The sequence below is a fragment of the Borostomias antarcticus genome (assembly GCF_949987555.1).
Source record: "Borostomias antarcticus genome assembly, chromosome: 22".
Classification (NCBI taxonomy): Eukaryota; Metazoa; Chordata; class Actinopteri; order Stomiiformes; family Stomiidae; genus Borostomias; species Borostomias antarcticus.
Window position 1 is genome coordinate 18,363,756 of NC_140255.1, and position 22,500 is coordinate 18,386,255.

The following is a 22,500-nucleotide window of genomic DNA, read 5'->3' on the forward strand; positions in this document are numbered from 1 at the left end:
ACTGAACTGTTTCTCCGCAATCTGGAACCACACTAAAAATACTGAGAAATGCTTTTCTCAAACGCTCTTGAATATAACGTTAGGCTCCTAGTGGTTTTCGAACCCTCAAACCCACCTCATCTGAACCTGCTGTGAATGCTGTGGGTATTAGCATGGCAGGTGTCTTAAAGTCACCTTGGTCCGTCAGCGGTGGACAGGCCTTCTATCGCCTCTCCCCCGGGGATGACAGAGTCTCTCCTCACAGGGCAGCTTGTCTCCCTCCTCCGCCTTTGTCCTTTGTCTAGGCAGGGTCAGTCAAGCCAGTGGGTTTGTATGGGTGGGGACGGAGGGAGGAGGGGGACAGGGAGAGGACGAAGAGAGGTATTCTTAGATGGAAAAGTTGGCCAGGTGAGTTCCAGCTCAGCGAGGTGAGGGGGGGTGTGGGGGTGGAGGAGAAGCAGGTTAGCAGAGAGAGAGAAAGAGAGCAGTCAGCCGGGCGCACCTCCGAGCGTTAGAGTGAGTCAGAGCGCCGGTCATGTCCACAGCTCCATGCAGCTAGCCGAGACACGGGAGCAGAGACACGGCACACAGGATGGTCAGGTGTTGGAAACGTTCACAAACCGATTTGGAGGACTCGCCATACACGGTAGGACTCGCCATGGCATATATCTGTGTGTTGGTCACTGATCTGTGGCAAATCCTCTGACTGAACTTATGTTTTTTTAATCACAATTTGATTATGAGTGTGGTCAGTAAGTTTACTGTAGCTGTTGTCTGGATAGGGTCCAAAACCAACTAACCATCAATAAACAGTCAACTATCTACAAACCCTAACCTTAACCCTACCCAGTTGATGCACATCAAGTGTGTCAAGGTTTCTTGATAGAGCTACATCCTCCATCCTTGTGGGTGTGTCCTCTCTGTCAGGATGGGGGCCCAGCCGCGTCCCCCCGCTTTCCCCGCATAGCATTCTGGGTCAGCGTGTCGGCCGCTGTGCTCCTGGTGGTCATCACGATCAGTGTGGCGGGGTATCTAGGGCTGTCGCAGCACCGGACAGAGGTAATACCCTCCAATTCAAATTGAGAGAGAGGGTCGGTACACTCCGATGCTCCGATGCAATGCTTTTATTATCCAACGCTTCGGCAGCCTCAAAAGCCCCGATGAAGACAGCTTCCTGTCGAAACGTTGGATAATAAAACCATTGCCCTGGAGCATCGGAGTGTGCAACCCTCTCTCAATTTAAGATTATTATACGCCTTTGGGTCAGCACCTCATCAAACAACGTGTGTGTATTCGTTTCTTAATTAATTCCTCCCAACTCACACACATCTGAACCCGTCTAACCTGTTACCACGCGTACACACACACGTCAGGTGTGCGCTCAGTAAATCCTTCCCCCTGCTCTCTAGTCTCTCAAGGTTGTCAGGATCATAGTTCCAGATCAGGCCGGCGCTCTGGTCAACCAATCTGCCCTGGTGGACAAACACAACGACCTAGTGACCTTCTCCGTGAGCTCACAGGCCAACCAAACCGCCACTGTGCTCTTTGACATCAAACACGTGAGTAGAGACCGTCACGTGTCTGTGAGCTTTAATAGGGGAACTCTCTTTTTGACCTGGTTCATAAGTGAACTGGTCAGTGAACCTGATGTTCTGCATTCAGTCTTCACACCCGGTAAGATGTACTGTCCAGTATCTGCCTGACCAAACGCGTTATCTGAAATTGAAATAATGTAGGCCAGAACCCAGAAATCGGCAATGATAAATCATGTATTTCCCTCAGCTGATCTCCTGTTGTGCTCCATAGGGTCTGGTCTGCTACAAGCCTGATCTCCAGGAGACCTGCTTCCTCCGCAAGATGGAGACGTCTGACTATGAAAACGTGAACTCTCTCCTCCCAGCACATAAGGTAGGGACGTTTCACAGCAACTGGTTTTCGGTAAGATGGTACGGTACAGTTTCAGTCAGTTGTATGCGCTTGAAATTCGGCAGCGGTGTCTTGCGTCAGCTGAGGAGAGCGGTTGTCTCTGGTCTGGACACGGCCGAGTCCGAGCGGACTGGCGCTGAGGCTCGCGGTCCTCACAGGTGGACGTTGACCTTTACGCCTCGCCAGACCTCCTGCCAGACCGATCCCTGACCTTTCAGACCTGTTTGTTCTTCGGAGGGGGTCGATACAGCGCCATGATGACTCACAGCTTAGCGGAGTGAGAGAGAGAGACAGAGAGAACGGGGGGAGAGAGAGAGAGAGAGAGAGAGAGAGAGAGAGAAATTAAGAAGAAAAGCTTATAGCCCCTCTCTCCTCCATTGCTGAATTCCTCAGCACATCCGATCCCCAGCCCAGCCCTACTGCCCCCCTCACTCCTCTCCCCCCCCCCCCCCCCCCCCCCACTGGATCTTCTTACAGGGGGCTAGAGGAGCCAGCCTGGGCAGCACAATGGACGCTCTGTCTGTCAGTCTATCTGGGGACTTTTAGGTTTTAAGGCTCCGCTTAGCTGGGTAAGGAAAGGAGATCTCTCTTTTAGCCCAGAGAAGAGCCTGCTCCACCCTGCGCCTCTGTAGTCACGCATCTAATGAACACACAGCTCTGAATAGTACACAGATCCAGTCAAGTCACTGTGGAGTGGAGGGGTTCTGTCTGTAGCATGATTGTTAGAGAGCCTGGCTGCGTTCCGAATCACATACTACCCTACTATATAGTATGCCAAAACAGGATGTAGTATGTCCCAATACATAGTATGCCACATGCAGTATGGCAAAAATACCAGGATTTCCTACTACATCGTCGTATTTTGCAGTATGCAAGCCAGCAGGCTTTCCTGCCTATTCTGACCCACAATCCTGTGCGCAGCGTCACATGTGCCAGTCGTGACATTCGTGACAGCTGAAGACGAATGTCGCGTTATGGACAGCGACGGATGTGGGCAAATTTCAAGGCGCAATGTTATGACAAGGTAGTATGTCCCAATTGGATGCCTACTGCTTGCAAAGTACGTACTTTCTAAGGGCAGCTGTAGTAGGTACTGGTAGTAAGTAGTAGAAATATGCGATTCGGAACGCAGCCCCTGTCTTCATCTGCTTGGCTCTCCATTAGACTGAACCAGGCTCACAACGTGAGGTCATCACAGACCCATATCAGATGAAACCACACTCATTGGCTCTCTTGGGCTTGAATATGAATCGCGGTTTATCGTGATCTGTAGTCTGGTCTGGATCCAGAGTATTCAGGCCTGAATTGTGTTTGGGTTCATTCACCTGGTGATTGAGAGGAGTTAGTTACATATAGAGTATGTGTCAAAAGAGAGATAGAGAGACAGAGAGATGTGAGATTTCTGACAAAATCTGTTTCATCATTTTCTTGTGCAAGCCTCTGTGAAGAAAATAAACTGTTTCTCAAGTGTTTGTACTTCCCTTATACAAGGAACCACTCTCTCAGGGTGTCACATGACTCAAAGAGCTGGCCTCCAGTGTCCCAACCCACCACTGATGGCGGTCATTTAGTCTGCGATTAGTTTGATCGACTGGTTTCATAAGAGAGACTGCTTTCCAAACAGGGGCCCATTCTGAAGCCAGTCTCTCTGTTCCTCAACACAATGGTCTCTCTTTCGAGCCCAGGTAAACAGCAGGTCGTTACAAGGACCGCTCAGGCGCAACAGCTCTGTAAGTGCTCTCCTATCTGACACACCAGCCGCGTTAACGCCCCAATTACTCACAGCCTTTGTGCTAAGCGAGGGAGAGAGGGAGAGAGAGAGAGAGCGAGGGAGAGAGGGAGAGAGAGAGAGAGGGAGAGAGGGAGAGAGAGAGCGAGGGAGAGAGAGAGCGAGGGAGAGAGAGCGAGAGAGAGAGAGAGCGAGGGAGAGAGGGAGAGAGAGAGGGAGAGAGGGAGAGAGAGAGAGCGAGGGAGAGAGGGAGAGAGAGAGCGAGGGAGAGAGAGAGAGCGAGAGAGAGAGAGCGAGGGAGAGAGAGAGCGAGGGAGAGAGAGAGAGAGGGAGAGAGAGAGAGCGAGAGAGAGAGGGAGAGAGAGAGAGAGAGCGAGGGAGAGAGGGAGAGAGAGAGAGCGAGAGAGAGAGCGAGGGAGAGAGAGAGAGCGAGGGAGAGAGAGAGCGGGAGAGAGAGAGAGCGCGAGAGAGAGCGAGGGAGAGAGAGAGAGCGAGAGAGAGCGCGAGAGAGAGAGCGAGGGAGAGAGGGAGAGAGAGAGAGAGCGAGGGAGAGAGAGCGAGGGAGAGAGAGAGAGCGAGAGAAAGAGAGAGCGAGGGAGAGAGGGAGAGAGAGATAGTACCGAAGCACCACAGCCATGACGGCTTGAGTTCCATATCAATTACCCCTCATCTAAAACCTTTCCTCAACCACCCCTATGATCATATCTGGGGTCTTCTGATCTGGTTTTCCTTGTTGTGGTTCTTATTGGTTGCCATTTGACTCGTCTGTTACATCATTCATTCATTCAAGACTGTGAGGAAATGTGTTCTCACGCCCCATGTCTTGGCTACAGCCCCTGGCACCCAATGAAAAATAGACGAATCACCTCAGCGGACCAGTCGTGCGGGTTTGACTGACGGACTGTGTTGCCAGACTGTGTGTGCCCTGTGTTCCAGGGCAGCCCGGTGGTGCTGCTGTCGGGGAACCAGACCCAGAGGCAGACAGAGTTCCTGGGGGTGCTGGGGGGCCTGCTGGTGGACCCCTCCACCCTGGAGCAGCCCCTCCAGGAGCTGTGTCAGGACAGAGCCATCCACTGGACCAGGAGAGCCGCGGGTGAGACCACCGCTAGCGCCCGCACGCCCCCACACTGACCACCCACGTTCAGCATGCCGGAAAGAACGCGCGTTGGTTGGAGGGACCTGGGCCACATGCATCGACACTAACTGTAATGAGGCCTGTTCTTCATTTCAATCACTGACCGGTTCACTCGATTTATCAAGCATCAAATGATCACAGAGTCAGGAACATAATCCTTACCACGCTGACTGACCTTATAGTTTTGCAGTAAATAACAACAACCTTTAGGTTGAAACCCCTTTGCTATGCGACAGTACCTCAGCTCACCTAACTACAGTAGGCTATACTGTACACTACCTTCTGGACAGCCGAGAAAATACTTCAAACTCACGTTACATTGCCTAGCATTCACTGACAGATGGTTGGCTGCTACTGATTTCTACCAGTTTAATGTAGGGGTTGTCTTTCCCATTAAAACACCTTCTCAGTGACCATCACTCCTCACTTCTCTCTCTCTCCCTCTCTCTCTCTCTCCGTAGGCCCGGGGACACTGAGACTAGTGTACTTCTGCATCGACATCTGTTTCCCCAACAACATCTGTGTCTCGGTGTGCTTCTACTACCTACCGGAGTGACCGTCCTCCTCCCGACTCCTCCCACTGCTCCCGGCTCCTCCCACTCACCCCGGCTCCTCCCACTCCTCTCCTCCTCTCACCAGGAACAATTGTACATACCAGCTGAGATCAGGGAAGAATGTCCTCCATCTCGCCTGCTAAGCCAGGGAGCCAGCTTACCAAAACAGAACAAAACAAACTCTTGGGAGGAACTAGGAACAGGAGCAGCTTTGACTCCCAATGACACAGCTAAACCTGCACCCCGCCAGCCTTCCCCCAGTCTCTCCTTCCCTAGTGCCTAGGAGAGAACCAGCCAGCCTCCCTCCAGTCTCCTCTTCCCTAGTGCCTAGGAGAGAACCAGCCAGCCTTCCCCCAGTCTCTCCTTCCCTAGTGCCTAGGAGAGAACCAGCCAGCCTCCCTCCCTCCAGTCTCTCCTTCCCTAGTGCCTAGGAGAGAACCAGCCAGCCTCCCTCCCCCAGTCTCTCCTTCCCTAGTGCCTAGGAGAGAACCAGCCAGCCTTCCCCCAGTCTCTCATTCCCTAGTGCCTAGGAGAGAACCAGCCAGCCAGCCTCCCTCGTCTCCTTCCCTAGTGCCTAGGAGAGAACCAGCCAGCCTCCCCCCAGTCTCTCCTTCCCTAGTGCCTAGGAGAGAACCAGCCAGCCTCCCCCCAGTCTCTCCTTCCCTAGTGCCTAGGAGAGAACCAGCCAGCCAGCCTCCCTCGTCTCCTTCCCTAGTGCCTAGGAGAGAACCAGCCAGCCAGCCTTCCTCCAGTCTCTTCTTCCCTAGTGCCTAGGAGAGAACCAGCCAGCCTCCCTCCAGTCTCTCCTTCCCTAGTGCCTAGGAGAGAACCAGCCAGCCTTCCCCCAGTCTCTCCTTCCCTAGTGCCTAGGAGAGAACCAGCCAGCCTCCCTCCCCCAGTCTCTCCTTCCCTAGTGCCTAGGAGAGAACCAGCCAGCCAGCCTTCCCCCAGTCTCTCCTTCCCTAGTGCCTAGGAGAGAACCAGCCAGCCTCCCTCCAGTCTCCTCTTCCCTAGTGCCTAGGAGAGAACCAGCCAGCCAGCCTCCCTCCAGTCTCTCCTTCCCTAGTGCCTAGGAGAGAACCAGCCAGCCTCCCTCCAGTCTCTCCTTCCCTAGTGCCTAGGAGAGAACCAGCCAGCCTCCCTCCCCCAGTCTCTCCTTCCCTAGTGCCTAGGAGAGAACCAGCCAGCCTCCCTCCAGTCTCTCCTTCCCTAGTGCCTAGGAGAGAACCAGCCAGCCAGCCTCCCTCGTCTCCTTCCCTAGTGCCTAGGAGAGAACCAGCCAGCCAGCCTTCCCCCAGTCTCTCCTTCCCTAGTGCCTAGGAGAGAACCAGCCAGCCTCCCCTCCCCCTCCGAGTCTCTCCTTCCGAGAGAGAGAGAGGAGAAGGAAGCGAGCTGTCATGTCATCAGCCAAGCTCCCATCGTCACTCCCTTCATGTCACCACCCTCCTCTGTGGCAGCGTCGTGAGATTAGGTTAGAAAAGTTTTTTTTTGTCTGCTTGTATTTCCTGTAACCCATACAGCTGACGAGTCACTTGGTGGAGTGCCTGGTCTTTCAATAAAGGACTGTTGTTGTACATTGGTTTGGTCTCACAATATTTCATTAGATTTCAAATGTGGATAGAGGTGACCAGGGTGGTATTTCAATGTTTTAATAGTATTGCATTCACTGCAGACACAGTGGCAGTTAAAGTAAGTCCACTGCTGCCTCACAGCGAGGAGGTCCTGGGTTTGATTTCCCATGGTGCACTGCTGGCACTGGGGGCATGGTTCTCCCCAGGGCTGTGGGCCTTCCTGTGTGGAGTTTGTTCTCCCTGTGCTTACATGGGTGCATGTGTGTCAATAAGTAGTTTTCATTTCACTTTTATGGGGGTAATATTACAATACAGAAAGATAAGATATTTTGGGAATGAAACAGAATTGGGGGAGATACTGTGAAGTAATACTTTACAATGCTAGTCTTTCTGGGAATTATCACATCTGATATTCTTTACATTGACTTACAGTTGTAGAGTATTCAAAGACTTTTAAAACGTTAAAACATTTCAATCTTAAAGGTAGGGTAAGCAATTTTGTAGAAACCAGGAAGAGTTGTTCAACTAGATTTACAATAGCTGCGACCATTGCGCATTGTGTTGCCTCTGGGTATGAAATGCGCTATACAAATAAAGCTTTGATTGATTGATTGATTGACCATATATGTGCATGTGCAGCCAGACCAAATTTTTGTGGCCTGACCGACCGACAAACCAACGGAAAGAGCAAGCTATAGAGTGCAAGCATTTTCCAATTCCATTTCCCCTTCTCTAAGGTACTGGTGTGAAAATGTTTGGGGGACCAACTGACAAAATCCCTGACCCTCCCTTCAGGCCTCCCTCCAAACTGGTGGGAAGCAAATGACAATTGCTAGGCAGGCAGATAGGCTGACAGGCAGGTAGGCCATCAAATCATTTCAAGGTGGTACCTCGAAATGATTGGACGGACTTATTACAGTACTGTGACTTCCACGGATTAGATTTTTTAAATTTTAGTGGCATAGCATTTTATTTATTGATTGTTGTCGGGGTTCAAAGAGAATTAATTAAACAACAACAAAATCACAAAGTGCTTCTGAGCCAAATCGCCTACCCCACCTTTAGGTTTAAATACGTTTGGTCATAAGATTCAACAAACAACGCCATGGCAAAGATCGACGTACCCTTGGTCTGGTGAAATGTGGCCCTTGCAATTGGTAAAAAAAATACTCTTCCTCCCACTTACTTTCATGATAAAACATGATCAATCGCTTCCTGCAGGTGAGAGCTGAGCATGAGACCCATGTGGGCATGGTTGTCATAACAGTACATACTAGTCCTGTCAGGGAGGCTCTCTGTGGTGACACACACAGTAGGCCAGACGGCCAACCCATGGCCTCCCTTTAGGTCCTCCAGAAGGGCTGTCCCCTCCTCCTCCTCCTCCTCCTCTTCCTCAGCCCAGCACGCTGTCGTTGAAGGCCAGACAGACCACGGCCTTCTGATGTCCGCTGTACTCTCTCTTGATCTCCCCCGTCTCCACGCACCAGAGGCGGGCCAGGTTGTCTGACGACGCTGGAGGACGACAGAGAGGGGGGGGGGGGGCGTCGGTCAGAGGCTGAAGGAAACAACTCTCACAACTTCACTCGTTCATCTCATTCACTCTTTCATTCATCTGTTAGTCATTACTCATTCATTCACCTGACTAAAAAACAATGTCAGAGGTAACAGCAGTTGGGTAGTTAGATGACCTCTAGATTCTCAACAAACTACCAACAAACGTGTCCAGTGTGACGGTATGAGCTTCTGTAGACCATCTATGGGGGGGGGGGGGGTCTCGGCGAGTTGCCTAAACACACGGCAGGGTAGAACCAGCACTGACCGGTGACAATGTACTGGGAGTCCCCCGAGAAGGCGCAGTCCCACATCCAGCCTCTAGAGGTCTCCCCGGGGTTGTTGCTCTTGATGCTCAGCTCAGTCATCAGAGAGAAGTTGGACGTCCTCCAGATCTTACAGGTCTGGTCTGCTGAGCAGGTGGCCAGGAGGCTGGGAGGGGCAAAGACATGACACTCAATAACCTCAGTACGTTGTCATCTACTACATACTATATATACTATATATATATACACACAGATGAGAATGCACCATCTCCGTTGGGGTACTACAGATGGGTGACATATTAAAGGAAAAATCAAAATAATGCATCTTAGTAAGGTGATGGACCACCATTAGCCGCCAGAACAACTTCAACGGGCCTTGGCATGGATTCTACAAGTCTCTGGAATCTACTGGGGGGATGGTACACCATTCTTCCAAAAGACATTCCCTCATTTGGTGGTTTGATGACATTAGTCCAAAATCTCCCCATGTTTGTCAAATTGGGTTGAGATCTGGTGAGTGCGAAGGCCATAGCATATGATTCACATCATTTTCCTACTCGTCAAGCCACTGTGACCCTTCGTGCCCTGTTGACGTGGGCATTGTCATCCTCGAATAGACCACTTCCATCAGGGTAGAAATGTTTCGTCGTAGTATTAAAGGTGATCACTCAGAATAACTTTGATTAGCAGTGACCCTTCCCACTAAAGTGGATCCAAACCATGGCAGGAAGATGCCCCCCCCATAGCATAACAGAGCCACCGGACCCCCTCACTGTAGGGGTCAAGCATTCACACCTGTACCGTTCTCTTGGTGTACGCCACACATGCACTCGCCCACTTGTCAAGAATATGGTGAGGATGACTCATCTGGTCATATCACTTTCATCTCAGTAGACTAGTGCTTATGGTTTTAGCACCACTGAACTCTCAAATGTGCATTCGTGTTTGCAATGAGGGTTTTAAGCACTGCAGCCCTACTGTAATATCCCTCTGTAAGCAGTTATCAATGGACTGTTCTTGCCGACAGTCTGATCACGTCCTGCACTGTCTGACATTCTCAAGTCACATGATAATCTTGTTTTTCCTTACATGGCACTAACGCACGAGCATCACGACCATCGAATGTGTACTTTAGACCACAATTTCCGATTTACTGATGTCTTTCCCAATTGATCTAAATGCAGATTTCACTCCAGGCACTGTTCCTATTCAAACACTAACCAGTTGAGCAGTCTTTGTGACTGAAGCTCCTACCATTCGTGCCCTAATAATGAACCCTTTTTCAAAGTCACAGATCTTTTCCTGTTGCCATCTTGATCCAAAATCAAGGTCAACTGGGCCTGCTCAGCATTTTTATACATGCCACAGAGCATGATGAGGTAAACTGCTTACTTGTATCATACAGCACACCTGTACAGAAGCATCTGCATTCATTATGTTTCTCCACTCAGTCATTCAGGTGTGTGTATCACTCTCCTTCCCAAACATCCCATTAAAGGTTAGTCCTTGCTGTACAGTATTCCAGCCCCAGAGCTTGTTGAGTGCTCGGTGCTCGACTCACGTGGAATCCGGGCTGAACTTGCAGCGCAGGGAGTAGCGCTTGTGTGCTGGGATCTTGGTCTTGGGGATCAGCTGTGTCACCTCGTCTCCCATCCCCCCTGCCAGGTTCCACACATAACAGTTCCCCTGGGGAGGTAAAAGTGGAATGTGTCGTTTTAGACTGACTGAGCGCATGCACGCACACACGCACACACACACACACACACACACACACACACACACACACACACACACACACACACACACGCACACACACACACACAGTGTACTGACCGAGCTGTTGACAGCTGCCATGTAGCTGGCGTCTGGATCGATGTGGACAGAGTTGATTGAGACCTCCGGCTCCGGGATCAACTGCTCGTTGTGATCGGTCTTCAGGTCCCAGATATGGATCACTCCACTCTGGTCCCCCACAATCAGCTCTGCCTGGAACACACCCGAGAGAAAGATGATCCATAACCAGGAGGAAGGAGACGCCTACCAAGTTCATCTTGGGGACACAGAGCGCTATATCTGATCTACGGTAGGTAGATTGACAAAAGACAGTGATTTAAGGGTCAATGTTGGGACCCTGTAGCCTCTTGTGAGACCATCCTGGTTGGTCTCATGAAGCTAGGGACCTTGGGAGGGAAAGCTGGTGCTATGATCTTCTAGGTTTGCTCAAATGCACCAACTTGTATTCAACAGCCCATTGCTACTACTCCCTCTAGTGTCAGGCGGCAGATGCGCTCTACATGCTCTATGGCTGTAATGTACCTGATTGGGGTGCAGACACACACAGTTGATGGGAGCGTTGACCTGGAAGATCCTCTGGCACTGGAGGTTCCTCGACCTGAGGGACAAGGGCAGGGATCAGCTCAGTGATGATGAGGACCGTTCACAGCAGAGGCACAGCAGGAGCATACTACACACACGCGCGCGCGCACACACACACACACACACCCACCCACACACACACACACACACACACACACACACACACACACACACAGACACACACACACACACACACACACACACACACACACACACACACACGGGTACCTGAGGTCCCAGATGCGAGCCATGCAGTCCTCTCCTCCCGTGTACATCCAGCGCCCGTCCTCGTGGAAGCCAACCGAGGTGACGTTCTTGCTGACGCCGTCGTAGTTGATGACAGGGTTGGGATTGTTGGAGTTCAGGTCGTACATGCGGATGTGCTGATAGCCTGCCACGCAAAACACAAGTCTTGCAGCGAAGAGTGATGATGTAGTTGCGACTGAGATTCTTGATGATGATGACCGATGATGATCATGAATGGTAATGACAGTGATTAACAGTACAAACCTGCAGCTGCGATCATACTGCGATCAGGGGTAACTTCAAGGGAATTTACTTGCTGAATAGGGATTTGTTAAGAATGAAATGCCACACAGCAGGTATGCAAATCTGAGCTGTACAATCACACATCCACATTCATTTAAAGTTTGATTTCACCGGAATAATCTTGCTGAAAGCTGAAATAACGTGCACAAGGATACGGAGTCCTGGTGCTGAACGGTGCGTGTGCAGATGCCGCTGTGGGCCTGCCAGAACCGGACTGTGTGGTCGTATCCCGCCGTGGCCAGGATGACCGGGTCACTGCCCACCGTCCCCTGGTTCACATTCATGCTTGACTGCTGTCCCTGCAACCTACCTGGCAAGCAGAAACACACATGATTGATTGATTTTTGATTGATTTTATTTATTTTTAAGACAGGGACAAGGTACAGTAGACATTTACCCTATAGAATAGGGAGAGATGCACTGTACAAGGTTATAGCTAGACAGCTAATTTCCACCCGCAGTCCCTGGGCAAATAAATATACAGTCTTAAAATAGTGGGGCAAATAGTACACAGTGGGAAAGTTACATACATGCTGTAGAAGGAATACAAATAAGTTATGATGGGAGTGTATTACGTTAGCAAACCAAGTGGCTAGCTATAATATTATACCCAAGTTGGCAAGCAATAGAGCTAGAGTACCATGTCAACAACATCAACCTGACATCTACAGTAACGTATTAGCCAAATTGTGAGCTAGCTTGCTAACGTTAGCTACATCTGCTAGCTGGCTGCCCGTCCTACGAGTTATGAGCCTGTATATAATATAAACGTGCAAAGTCTGCTCATCTTACCAACAAACTGAGATACAAGCTAATCATTTATGTTGTGAAACTGAGAACATTCAGTAAATCTGACAACAGCTGATCGACCAACCTTGTATTGAAACTGCAGAGGTACGTCGTCTAATTGTGCCCCCCTGTAACCAAGCCCTGCGACAAACAGGTTCCTACTGCCTCCTATTATCTTTGAACGATGCTCTTTGAGTAGCTAATGAAGGAAATATCCTACCATCCTTCTCATTTTCATCAGATGGGCCAATAAAGTAAGACGCTTGTTTAAATAATGTGCATACTTTAATACAACTTTACATGGAAATCTTAACATGAAACATGAGTATAGCATCAAATAAATAAATACAAACACAAAATGGAAAATACAGGAATACAACAGACAAAATCTACAGGGCTTTTTAAAGGGGCACTACAAACATCTGGAAAGTCTGGCATACATTCATATTATTCACAGCTACTGTACAGCTATCCTCACTGCATTGTTCAGACTTATGGCCTGACTAGAGCAGTCAGTCAGCCTAGAGCAGAGCAGCCTAGAACAGGGCAGACTAGAGCAGAACATACTAGAGCAGAGCAGCCTAGAACAGGGCAGACTAGAGCAGAACATACTAGAGCAGACAGCCTAGAACAGGGCAGACTAGAGCAGTCAGTCAGCCTAGAGCAGAGCAGCCTAGAACAGGGCAGACTAGAGCAGTCAGTCAGCCTAGAGCAGAGCAGCCTAGAACAGGGCAGACTAGAGCAGTCAGTCAGCCTAGAGCAGAGCATCCTAGAACAGGGCAGACTAGAGCAGTCAGTCAGCCTAGAGCAGAGCATCCTAGAACAGGGCAGACTAGAGTAGTCTAGAACAGGACAGACTAGACCGGACTAGAGCAGAGCAGCCTAGAGCAGAACAGAACAGGCCAGTAACAGTTACTGTAGGTCAGCCAGGCTTTGATTGACCTCCCCTGGGTCGGCCAGGGAGCAGGCCAGCACACTTCCTCTGATGCCACTCCTGGACTTGGGAGATGGAACGATCTGGAAGACAGTTTAAAAAAGAATAATTTTTAAACAAGTGATTCAGAGAACATAGCGGAGGACACTGTATGTGATTGACTGTTCTCCCTTCTAAACACCTTGATGTAGATCTTGCATCTCTCCAAGAGGAACCTCCACTTCATGGCAGTCCGCTCATCCTCGGTTAGACTGGCAAACTCCTCCGGCTGAAAAACAGAACAGCACATCCTACATCAATGACAGCCCAGCTATCTACAAACTCCCCCTGTTTATCTACCAACACTTCAACATCTCACACAATATCTTTCTATCATCATCAAATCAACCCATAAAGGTGTAATTCATATGACCTCTCTGAGTGTGATGCTAGACTCGGAGAAGGGAGTGTAGTTTGTGACTGTGGCCCTGACTCACGGTGCAGCCCAGGGTCTTCTCCGCAACGCTGCCGTTCAGGCTGCAGGACTGCAGGGTTCCCGTGTGGTCGCTCACGTCCACCAGCAGGTCGAACCCCGTGGTGACGCTCAGCGGCCGGCCGCCCGCTGGACAGGACGGGTTACTGCAGCTCTGCAGCTCCTCGCTCGCCTGGTACCTGCACTTTGAACTGATCGCACACACACACGCAAACACATACGGTAGATACACACACACATACACACACACATCGTCTCAATTTTACACCTATGGTGTACCATCTCAGACTCTTGATGCTGTCTAAAAGGCAAATAATACCTCCACTACCTGAGTGTCTCTGCTGCGCTGTGGTACTCACCACCTGCTCCTGATGACCTTGGACACAGAGGAGTCCAGGTCCAGCTTGGAGATGAAGCTGTAGGTGATTCCACAGAAGACCTCTGGGCTCTCCTGGGCCTTCATCTTCAGCTGGCTCACTGTGTACACATCACTGATGGACTCCACTGGGGAAGGACGGCCAGACAGGAGACGACAGGCTCAGCTTTCAATATTAAACATTTCATAAATGCAATAACACAAAAAAAAACATGAAAATTAATGACTAAGCCTTCTCCAAGCTGAATGGCAAACAAGGCAGGGATCCACCTCTTGCTTCTGTAGTGTGAGAGGGCCACTAAAACACTACCACAATGATGAAAGAGCAATGCAATCATGACATAGAGATAATGCAGTCTTCATTGTGACCGACCAGGTACGTCTCCAGGCCTGTCCTCGTCATCCAGAGCCCCAGACTCAGACAGCTCCTTAACGTAGCTGAACAGCAGGCTGGCCTCCTTAGTGTCTGACAGAACACAACAAGGGAGAATATTAAGTATATATATTGACAGCGGCCAACTGTTCGAGGGAGCGAATGTCAACGTTTTAGGGAACATGTAAATAGGTGGGCATGTGCTCAAATGATCACAGATGAAATGGTTGATCTAAATGCAGGTATTGTTCTGTTCACCGGGGTTGACGGTGATGATGGTTTTGGAGTTGACCGTGGCGGTCATGCAGTTCCGGAAGCTGTCGAAACCGATGCGCGTGTCCGAGATGAAGAGTACTTCAGAGAGGGAGGTCAGAGTCAGTGACGTTCAAACTTAAACAGCACACCCAAACGTTTCACAAACGATACTGCTGCTTCCACCTCAGGGAGCACAGCATATATGGTCTTACCGGTCTCTCTGGGTAGCAGGCTCTGGACCAGCTGAATGGCCTCCCTGTCCCAGCTGTGTGGCACAGAGGGGAGGGTCACACAGGGGAGAGGGAGGTAGGAGTTCAAACAACAACACCCTGAGTTATAATAGTTTAGTTTACTTCATGTAGCTGTTCTCTTTACAACACAAAAGAGATACGCCTTGTAACACCGGCACCAAGAGAGCAAAAACACAGAAGACCAAATATTCATAGTTCATACAGTTAATATTCATATTGTTGGTAGCTGTTTGATGGAAAGATCCTAGACTTTCATCCAAAACACCCTTATCCCGCTCATCCAAAAGAGCCTCCTCCCGCTGTTCTCACCAGACCAAGGGGAAGGAGGTGACTGAATCATCAAACAGCTTCAGCTCCAGCCGCTGCCCTTTACGACCGTCTGACGTGGTGAAAAACTTAGGCTCCCCAATCTGGAGCGGAAAAAGAGTACAAGTCTATACTGTCCTACTGTAAGTTACCTCACGCAGTGGGTTTTCAAGTAAGGTCTCAAGTAAACATTTTGTTGAACGTGGTGTCTGTAACACAGTATACAACAGTACTGTACCGTATGTAGCAGAATATCAAATCAAACCAAACTTTATTTATATAGCGTATTTCATACACAAAATAGCCATGGCTGCAAATAGGAAGACCAAATCACCCTTAGCATGGGCCTCTAGAAAGCCTCTCTGGATTAGGCCTACTGGCAGAAGTTTTTGTTCCCAGTGTGGAAGGCTGGCAGTTTGAATCCCAGCTGTTGTTACACAGACACCCTCAGACACTCCCGTCACAGAGATGCCACATAACCGACCACAGCCTCAGCTCTTACAGATCTCACAGCGGCCAGGACATTGACGATGCTGCCGTCCAGGCTCTGTCCGTTGGCCACGATGTCCCCCAGAGAATAGAAGTCTCTGGGGTCCTTCACGGGGAGGTGCACCAGGGGCAGCAGGCCGTCTATAGCCCCCACGTCTGCACAGAGTGATACCTTGGAGTGGGCCTCCGTCACCAGCAGCCTATAGAAACTGAGACATGGGATAGACAACATGTAGGTGTCCTCAAAACCCCACAAAGTATCCACACACACAAACAGGTACAGTGTAGCTTAGGTTAGTGTGGTCCACTGTACATTAATAGCTACAATCTCTCTGAAAGGCCATTGTTTACCTTGGGGTTGAGGGGCAGAAACGGTCTTCTTTTTCAGGATCTTTAGTAGCGACTAGAGGATTGTCAATAATAACTGTAGGGCAGACAATGGAGACAATGTTATGGGATGTGTTACATAACAATGTTATGCTGTATTGTGTGCACAACATACAGTTTTATGTCAGATGATGGTGTGCAATGCTATGATCTGAAATAGCTTCGAGGGATACTTGACAAGCACAACACTACATAGGACTGGACTCACCACAGTCTCCGATGCAGAAGCTGCTGGAAAGTCCGTTGACGTAGGCGTCGCCGCCCCACGACGTCACGTTGATGAAGTAGTCCACGGTGTCCTTGATGGTGAAGCCGAAAGTGAATCTGTCAAAGCCAATATCTGAGAAACAGAGAGAGAACAGTTGAAGTTTCCATTCCAAGGGGGGAATCTCTGGCTAGTTCACAGAACTGCCAGGGGAGGGCGGTAGTCGGCAAGACATGGGACATTCAAGAGAGAATTAACACAGCTGATCATCTTCAGCAGCAGGGGCCTGGATTTTCACTTGCTTTCTAAACTTCAACAAGAGTAGGCCTATACAATAAACGTACTAGCCTACATTTCTGGAGCTTATAAGCAAACTAATACACAGACTTTTCTCAACTTTTTCTGTCAGGGAAGCTTTTGACGTCCGTTTTTCCTATGACGACACCAGCCACCCTCTGAAAAACAGAAGAGGTAAATCAATCAAAATAATGTTCAATTTTGATTGATTCTATAATAGCCTAGAGACCTACAAGATTAAAAAAAATTAATTTGACTGACCATTAGCCTATTACTGTAGGTAATAGGCCACACTATTCTGAATAACCTTTCAGTTTATTTTACATTGTAATATTTGGTTTTGGTTAAGAATATTGGTTTGCTGAGACAGCAGCACTTATGGCTACAGTAGACGCATACATCTAAACATTGAATCCATGGCCGTGTCCGAAATGCATACTACCTGCTACTTGCTATATAGTAGGCACTATATAGTAGGCGAAATACAGTATGCACAGTTTTGATGTATGTCATGCTGCATCTCGCCTACTATATAGCAAGTAGTATGCATTTCGGACACGGCCCATCTCTTTCTACTGGCATAAACACAGGTTTGTTATTGTTATTTTTATTTATAATATTATTTATTATATATTTATATATATTATTTATAAGGTTACATTGTGCTACAACATGTACTGTAGCAGGTTTCCCACTCACCGGATGGGAAGTGTTGGGATGTAACTCAGACAAGGCCACAAAGCTCTGAGCAGCAGGGGCGCTGGACGACATGGTCCTGTTGATGTGGGCTTCCTGACAGAAGAAACACTTTGCTGTTGTTGTTAAGCTATAGCTATCAAGTCACAACACAATAACCACAGTTGTATAATAGTATCCGTATTGCATGTGTTAGCTTTGTATTTGAATGTAGGACTAGCCTAGGTATTGTATGATTGTAGCACTAGTCCTGTGTTTACGTGCATTGTGTTGCCTGTGTTATGAAATGCGCTACAAAAATAAAGTTGGATTTGATTGACGTCTTATGTCCTAGGACAGCTGTTATGGAAGATAACAGCTGTCCTGATTGGGATCCATTCACAGTAGCTAGCACTAACTGAGCTAGACTCAAGTTGGAGGCTCATTGAACACCCATTTATTAACTGATCCTGACCTGTCCTCCTCACCTTGGATTTGGTAAACAAAAACAAAAGAAGCTTCTCTGGCAGAGGAGATTTGCCACGTCGAAATGACGAGTAATTTCTCACAGTTCGGTCACATAATATATTGAGAAAAGCTTTCATGAAAGTTCAAACCCACATTAACGGTTGTTTCGAATCATAAACCGTTATTTCAAATCGGGTGTTCGGTCGCTCGAGCGGAATTATGGTGCGTTCGTTTCTAACTGGGAGGTGGCAAATTGCGACTTGCTACTAGGAATGATTAAATAAAACACCGCATGAACTCGCACTTCCTCGTCGCAAATTCGGATATGTTTCTCAGCCCCCAGTTGCTCGAATGCACTAGATATAACTAGGTAACTGTGATATAATGGTATATAGATATAACTAGGTAACTGTGATGGTATATAGATATAACTAGGTAACTGTGATATAATGGTATATAGCTCGAATGCACACAGGTCGGAGGTAGGTATTTTGCCACTTGCGACTTACCACCTCCGACCACAAACGAATGCACCATTAACGCGTCACGTGCTCCGCGCGTGACCCTTTGATTGACATGTTCCATTTCTGATAAATGTGATTATGATCATTGAATCACTGAATAGGCCTATTATGTCTATTTAAGATGTCAGCTCTCGCCTTAAATGCCTTTTCAACTGTAGTCTAGGCAGCCGCTTGGCCCGTTCAAATTGATCCATGTGCAGTTGTGTCCTATTCCAACATCCGTCATTAAAAACAGATCAATATTTATCAACATCCTCAGTGGATTTCTTCGTGGTCGTGGAGGCTTTATGACCGTTGTGGATGTGATAAACGTCTAGCAGGACTATGGACCTCGTGTAAACTGCCTACACGGCCGTAGGCCTAGACCTCAAAACTGCCACTGCAAATAGGCTATTTATTTTCATACACGAGCCAGTCTATGGAAATCTCATATATGCCTATGTAGCCTAATATTACCTGATACTTTAGCTTAATATTAACTTAGCCTATCAAAGTCAAAAGTAAAAGTGTTTTATTTATCAAGTGCCCAGTAGGCCTACAGTAGCCTATAACGCAAGGTCATTCTGAACAATGAAATTCTTATAACATGCAAGTAACAACCAGATGATAAAAAAACATAAAAAATATCAAATTTCACAAATAAGGACAAGAATAGCAAAATATACATTGCAGTTAAACAGTAGCTGCGGAGAGCCTGTAAGGATGGGAAATATGGACAGTAAGAATACGACTTTTAAATAGAATCAGAATCCATTTATTGCCATGCAGTTTTTCAACGTAGGTTACAATCAATTTGCCTTCAGTCATGCAGCATAACATGGAGACAACATTGGACAAGGTGCAGGGACGAGACCGATTTGGACAGGGTGCAGGGACGAGACTACATTGGACAGTGCAGGGACAAGATTATGTCTAGGCTAGGATGGATTATGGTGATGCACTATAAATGTACATAGGAAGTGACCAGAGCATAATGAGGTGGTCATGTGATCCATGTGATCACTGAGGTTAATGTTGCTGGTTGAGAAGTCTGATAGCCTCGGGGGGAAACTGTGAGTCTGGTAGTCCGTGTCTGGATGCTTCGATAACGTCTACCAGACGGCAGCAGTGAGAACAGACCATAGCCTGAGTGGCTGTAGTCTTTTAGGATTTTCTGTGCTTTCCTCAGACATCGTGTGTGGTAAATGGATTGTACATGAGGAGCGGCAGCCCTCTGGAGGACCTTGCAATAAGCCGCGGAACAGCTGCCCTACCAGGTAGTAATGCAGCCAGTGAGAATGCTCTCAATGGTGCACCTGTGAGAGTTTTGGCAGATATGTCAAACTTCCTGATTCTCCTCAGGAATTCTAAGCGCTTTTGATCAGATTTTACTGCTGCATCCGATTGCCTGAACCAGGAGAGCTCATCATTGATGAACACACTGAGGAACTTGAAGCAGGAGACTCTTTTCACTTCAGCTCCATTGATGTGAAAGGAGGCCACCCCCCCCCCCAACCGTCGCTTCCTGAAGTCCACGATCATCTCCTTTTGTCCTTAGTCTTCCAGACATTGAGAGAGAGGTTCTTGTCCTGGCACCATGTTGCCAAGACGCTGACCTCTCTGTAGGCAGTCTCACCAGCATGGTGGTGTCATTTGCCAACTTAAGGTTGGTGTTGGAGCTGCGTGTGGCCACACATTCATGCGCGAACAGGGCGTAGAGGAGGGGACCGAGTACGCAGCCTTGAGGGACTCCGGTGCTCAGGGTCGGAGCAGAGGAAGAGAGGTTACCCATTCTCACCACCTGGGGTCTGCCCATCAGGAAGTCCAGGAACCAGTGGCAAAGGGAGGTATTCACACCCAGGTTACTGATCTTAGGGTTAGGGTTATCTGAACGGGCAAAACTGTGTTGAATGCTGAGCTGCAGTCTATAAACAACAGCATCCTCATGTACTGTATGTGTTACCCTTATCCAGGTGGCAGGGCGATGGCGTGATCGTCTCTAGACCTGTTGGGGTGGTATGCCAATTGAAGGGGGTCCAAGGTGTCAGGAAGGGAGGAGCAGCACTGGAAGCAGGTGATGGAAGATTTCTTTGGTACGGGGGACAATGGCTGTCTGTTTGAAGCAGGTGAGGATGGCAGACCGGTTCAGGGAGAGGTTGAATATAGAGGTGAATACCTCCGCTAGCTGGTCGGCGCATGCGGCGCACGACACGGACTGGAATGCCATCTGGCCCCGGTGACTTCTGAGGATTTATTAGACGTTAGTGGTTTTGTACAAGCTCACAATAAAGCCAATCCCAAACAGTTGAGACAGTGAATTGCCTTCTGTTGTCAGCGAGATACATACATCATATCCCAGTTTACAACACCGCAAGCCAACGGGCAGCTGAACAAACAGACACAAGACAAGATAGTAACAATACATCTAACTAACTGTCAGTTGATAAGGCTTACTAAACCAGCATTCTGGAGCCAGAACACAAAACATCAAAGCCTTTGGAGCTGGCATGACCCAATCTGTTCTGAGGCTATTCTCAATGCTTCCATCATCACAAAGAGCCATACTGTATCTTTACTTGAGGCGCAGTTGCTGTACAGTATTGTCCTGTCTGAGACCTGGTGTTAATCGAGCCTGCCTTGTAACTTACCTGTCAGGTAGTGTGTTTGTGTGTGTGTGTGTGCGTGCGCGCATGCATGCGTGCGTGTGTTTGAAGAGACAGCCATGACAGTTTCCTCCCTCGGTATGCCAGATGCTCTGAGCTGCTTTCATACACTAAGCCTGAGTTGACATGTGATATAGTGTGTTAGACAGCTGAATGGATATGAAAAGGTGTAACCAGAAACTTCATTCAGGTTTAGTCAGTCAGGCCCTGTATGGATACAGTAATCCCTGTGGTTGTGCTCCAGGGTCACAATCCTGCTTGCTGTTGATTTTACCTCACCTTTTTTTTTTTCTTCTTTCCTGTTTTGTGTGCCACACTTTTTATACTGAATATGCTCTGATGAAAACCTGTGACTGAAAGCTCAGCTGTTAATATTTCACCTTGCAGTGATCCTAAGTGTTCAGAAGTCATGTTCTTTAGTATTTGAAATAGCGGAATTGCATGCATTATACCAGGCATTCCCAAACTGTGAGGCGGGCCTCCCCTGGGGGGCCCCAAAGAAATTCAGGGGAGGCACGGAGGGAGGTTCGAAAGAAAAAAAAGTATAACATTTTTTATTTTTGAATTTTCTATGTTTTTTATGAATGAAACATAATTTTAGGTCAGAAAATCGAAATAAATAATGGGAGTTTGAGATGTATACTAAATTTGTGGATAGTGAAGAGAGAGCCTCCGCCCGCAGGCATGACTGTATTGTGCGAAAACGTCATAACGTTAACTAGCAACAGGTGCCACCGAGCTAACTTAGCTGTATAACGTTATGGGCTAGCTAACACTGCCTTGCAAAATGGACAAATTTGGGGGGTTGGGGGGGCGTGGATGTGTCACTGTTTTCAGAGGGGAGGCCCACATTGATGGAGTTTGGGAACCCATGCATTACCAATGTGTGCAGTTACACTTTAAATTAAAAATATTGAGATTATTTTCTGTAGAGAGGAAGGCTAATGCTTTATCAATATATCGATGGTGATTTAACATAGTAATGTAATGCATTGGAGTTTGTAGGTTTACATGTGACCCGGTGGGACGGACCCATTTATCATTTGCACTTGGAGAGGTATTCAAAAGAGAAATTACAAATTCTAATTTCATTACTTTTATGTTGGAATACAATTTGTTATTCATTAGTTAGTTCTGAATTCAATTGATCACACACCGGGAGAATGACACTGAACAGACCCAAGCACAGGTAGGAAGTGGGTGCATACATGAAAACACAACAGGAACCTCCAGGGCTCAGGAATGCGCTGTGATTGGGTGTCCCCTGCGTGCAAGGTCAGCTCCCATGAGTCCACAGCAGGGAGGGCCCCCCGTGTGGTCTGGTAACCTCTGAACTATCAATCAACCATTTCACACATCTCACTGTCCCAGAGGGCGGCCACGTCTCACTACAGCGCCCGAGGCAGATATCTCCACAGAGA

At 48.3% G+C, this 22,500-nt stretch overlaps 3 protein-coding genes across 3 annotated transcripts in view; 1 reads left to right on the forward strand and 2 right to left on the reverse strand.

The window, feature by feature from the left end:
* Positions 1-5,325, forward strand: part of bricd5 (BRICHOS domain containing 5) — a gene marked incomplete at both ends in the record, with an annotated part of 6,328 nt that extends 1,003 nt beyond the window's left edge. The window contains 5 exons of the mRNA XM_084456157.1: positions 907-1,038; positions 1,389-1,538; positions 1,786-1,887; positions 4,571-4,727; positions 5,231-5,325. Coding sequence (XP_084312283.1) covers positions 907-1,038; positions 1,389-1,538; positions 1,786-1,887; positions 4,571-4,727; positions 5,231-5,325 — 636 coding nt within the window. The remainder of the gene's footprint in view (positions 1-906; positions 1,039-1,388; positions 1,539-1,785; positions 1,888-4,570; positions 4,728-5,230) is intronic.
* A 1,660-nt stretch (positions 5,326-6,985) lies between these two features.
* Positions 6,986-12,524, reverse strand: mlst8 (MTOR associated protein, LST8 homolog). Its single transcript, XM_084456357.1, has 9 exons — positions 12,511-12,524; positions 11,792-11,946; positions 11,598-11,649; positions 11,316-11,478; positions 11,028-11,103; positions 10,545-10,697; positions 10,273-10,397; positions 8,714-8,877; positions 6,986-8,406 (listed from the first exon to the last, which is right to left on the reverse strand). Exons 2-9 carry the CDS (start codon positions 11,918-11,920, stop codon positions 8,288-8,290), a joined length of 981 nt encoding a protein of 326 aa, XP_084312483.1. The 5' UTR covers positions 11,921-11,946; positions 12,511-12,524; the 3' UTR covers positions 6,986-8,287.
* Positions 12,525-13,337: 813 nt separating this feature from the next.
* Positions 13,338-17,541, reverse strand: meiob (meiosis specific with OB-fold; the record flags this gene model as incomplete). Its single annotated transcript, XM_084456158.1, has 13 exons — positions 13,338-13,442; positions 13,541-13,627; positions 13,836-14,022; positions 14,191-14,335; positions 14,581-14,673; positions 14,839-14,934; positions 15,048-15,100; positions 15,396-15,496; positions 15,895-16,090; positions 16,233-16,305; positions 16,477-16,608; positions 16,871-16,928; positions 17,470-17,541. The coding sequence occupies 13 exons, from the start codon at positions 17,539-17,541 to the stop codon at positions 13,338-13,340; spliced, it is 1,398 nt and encodes a 465-aa protein (XP_084312284.1).
* Positions 17,542-22,500: the final 4,959 nt, after the last annotated feature.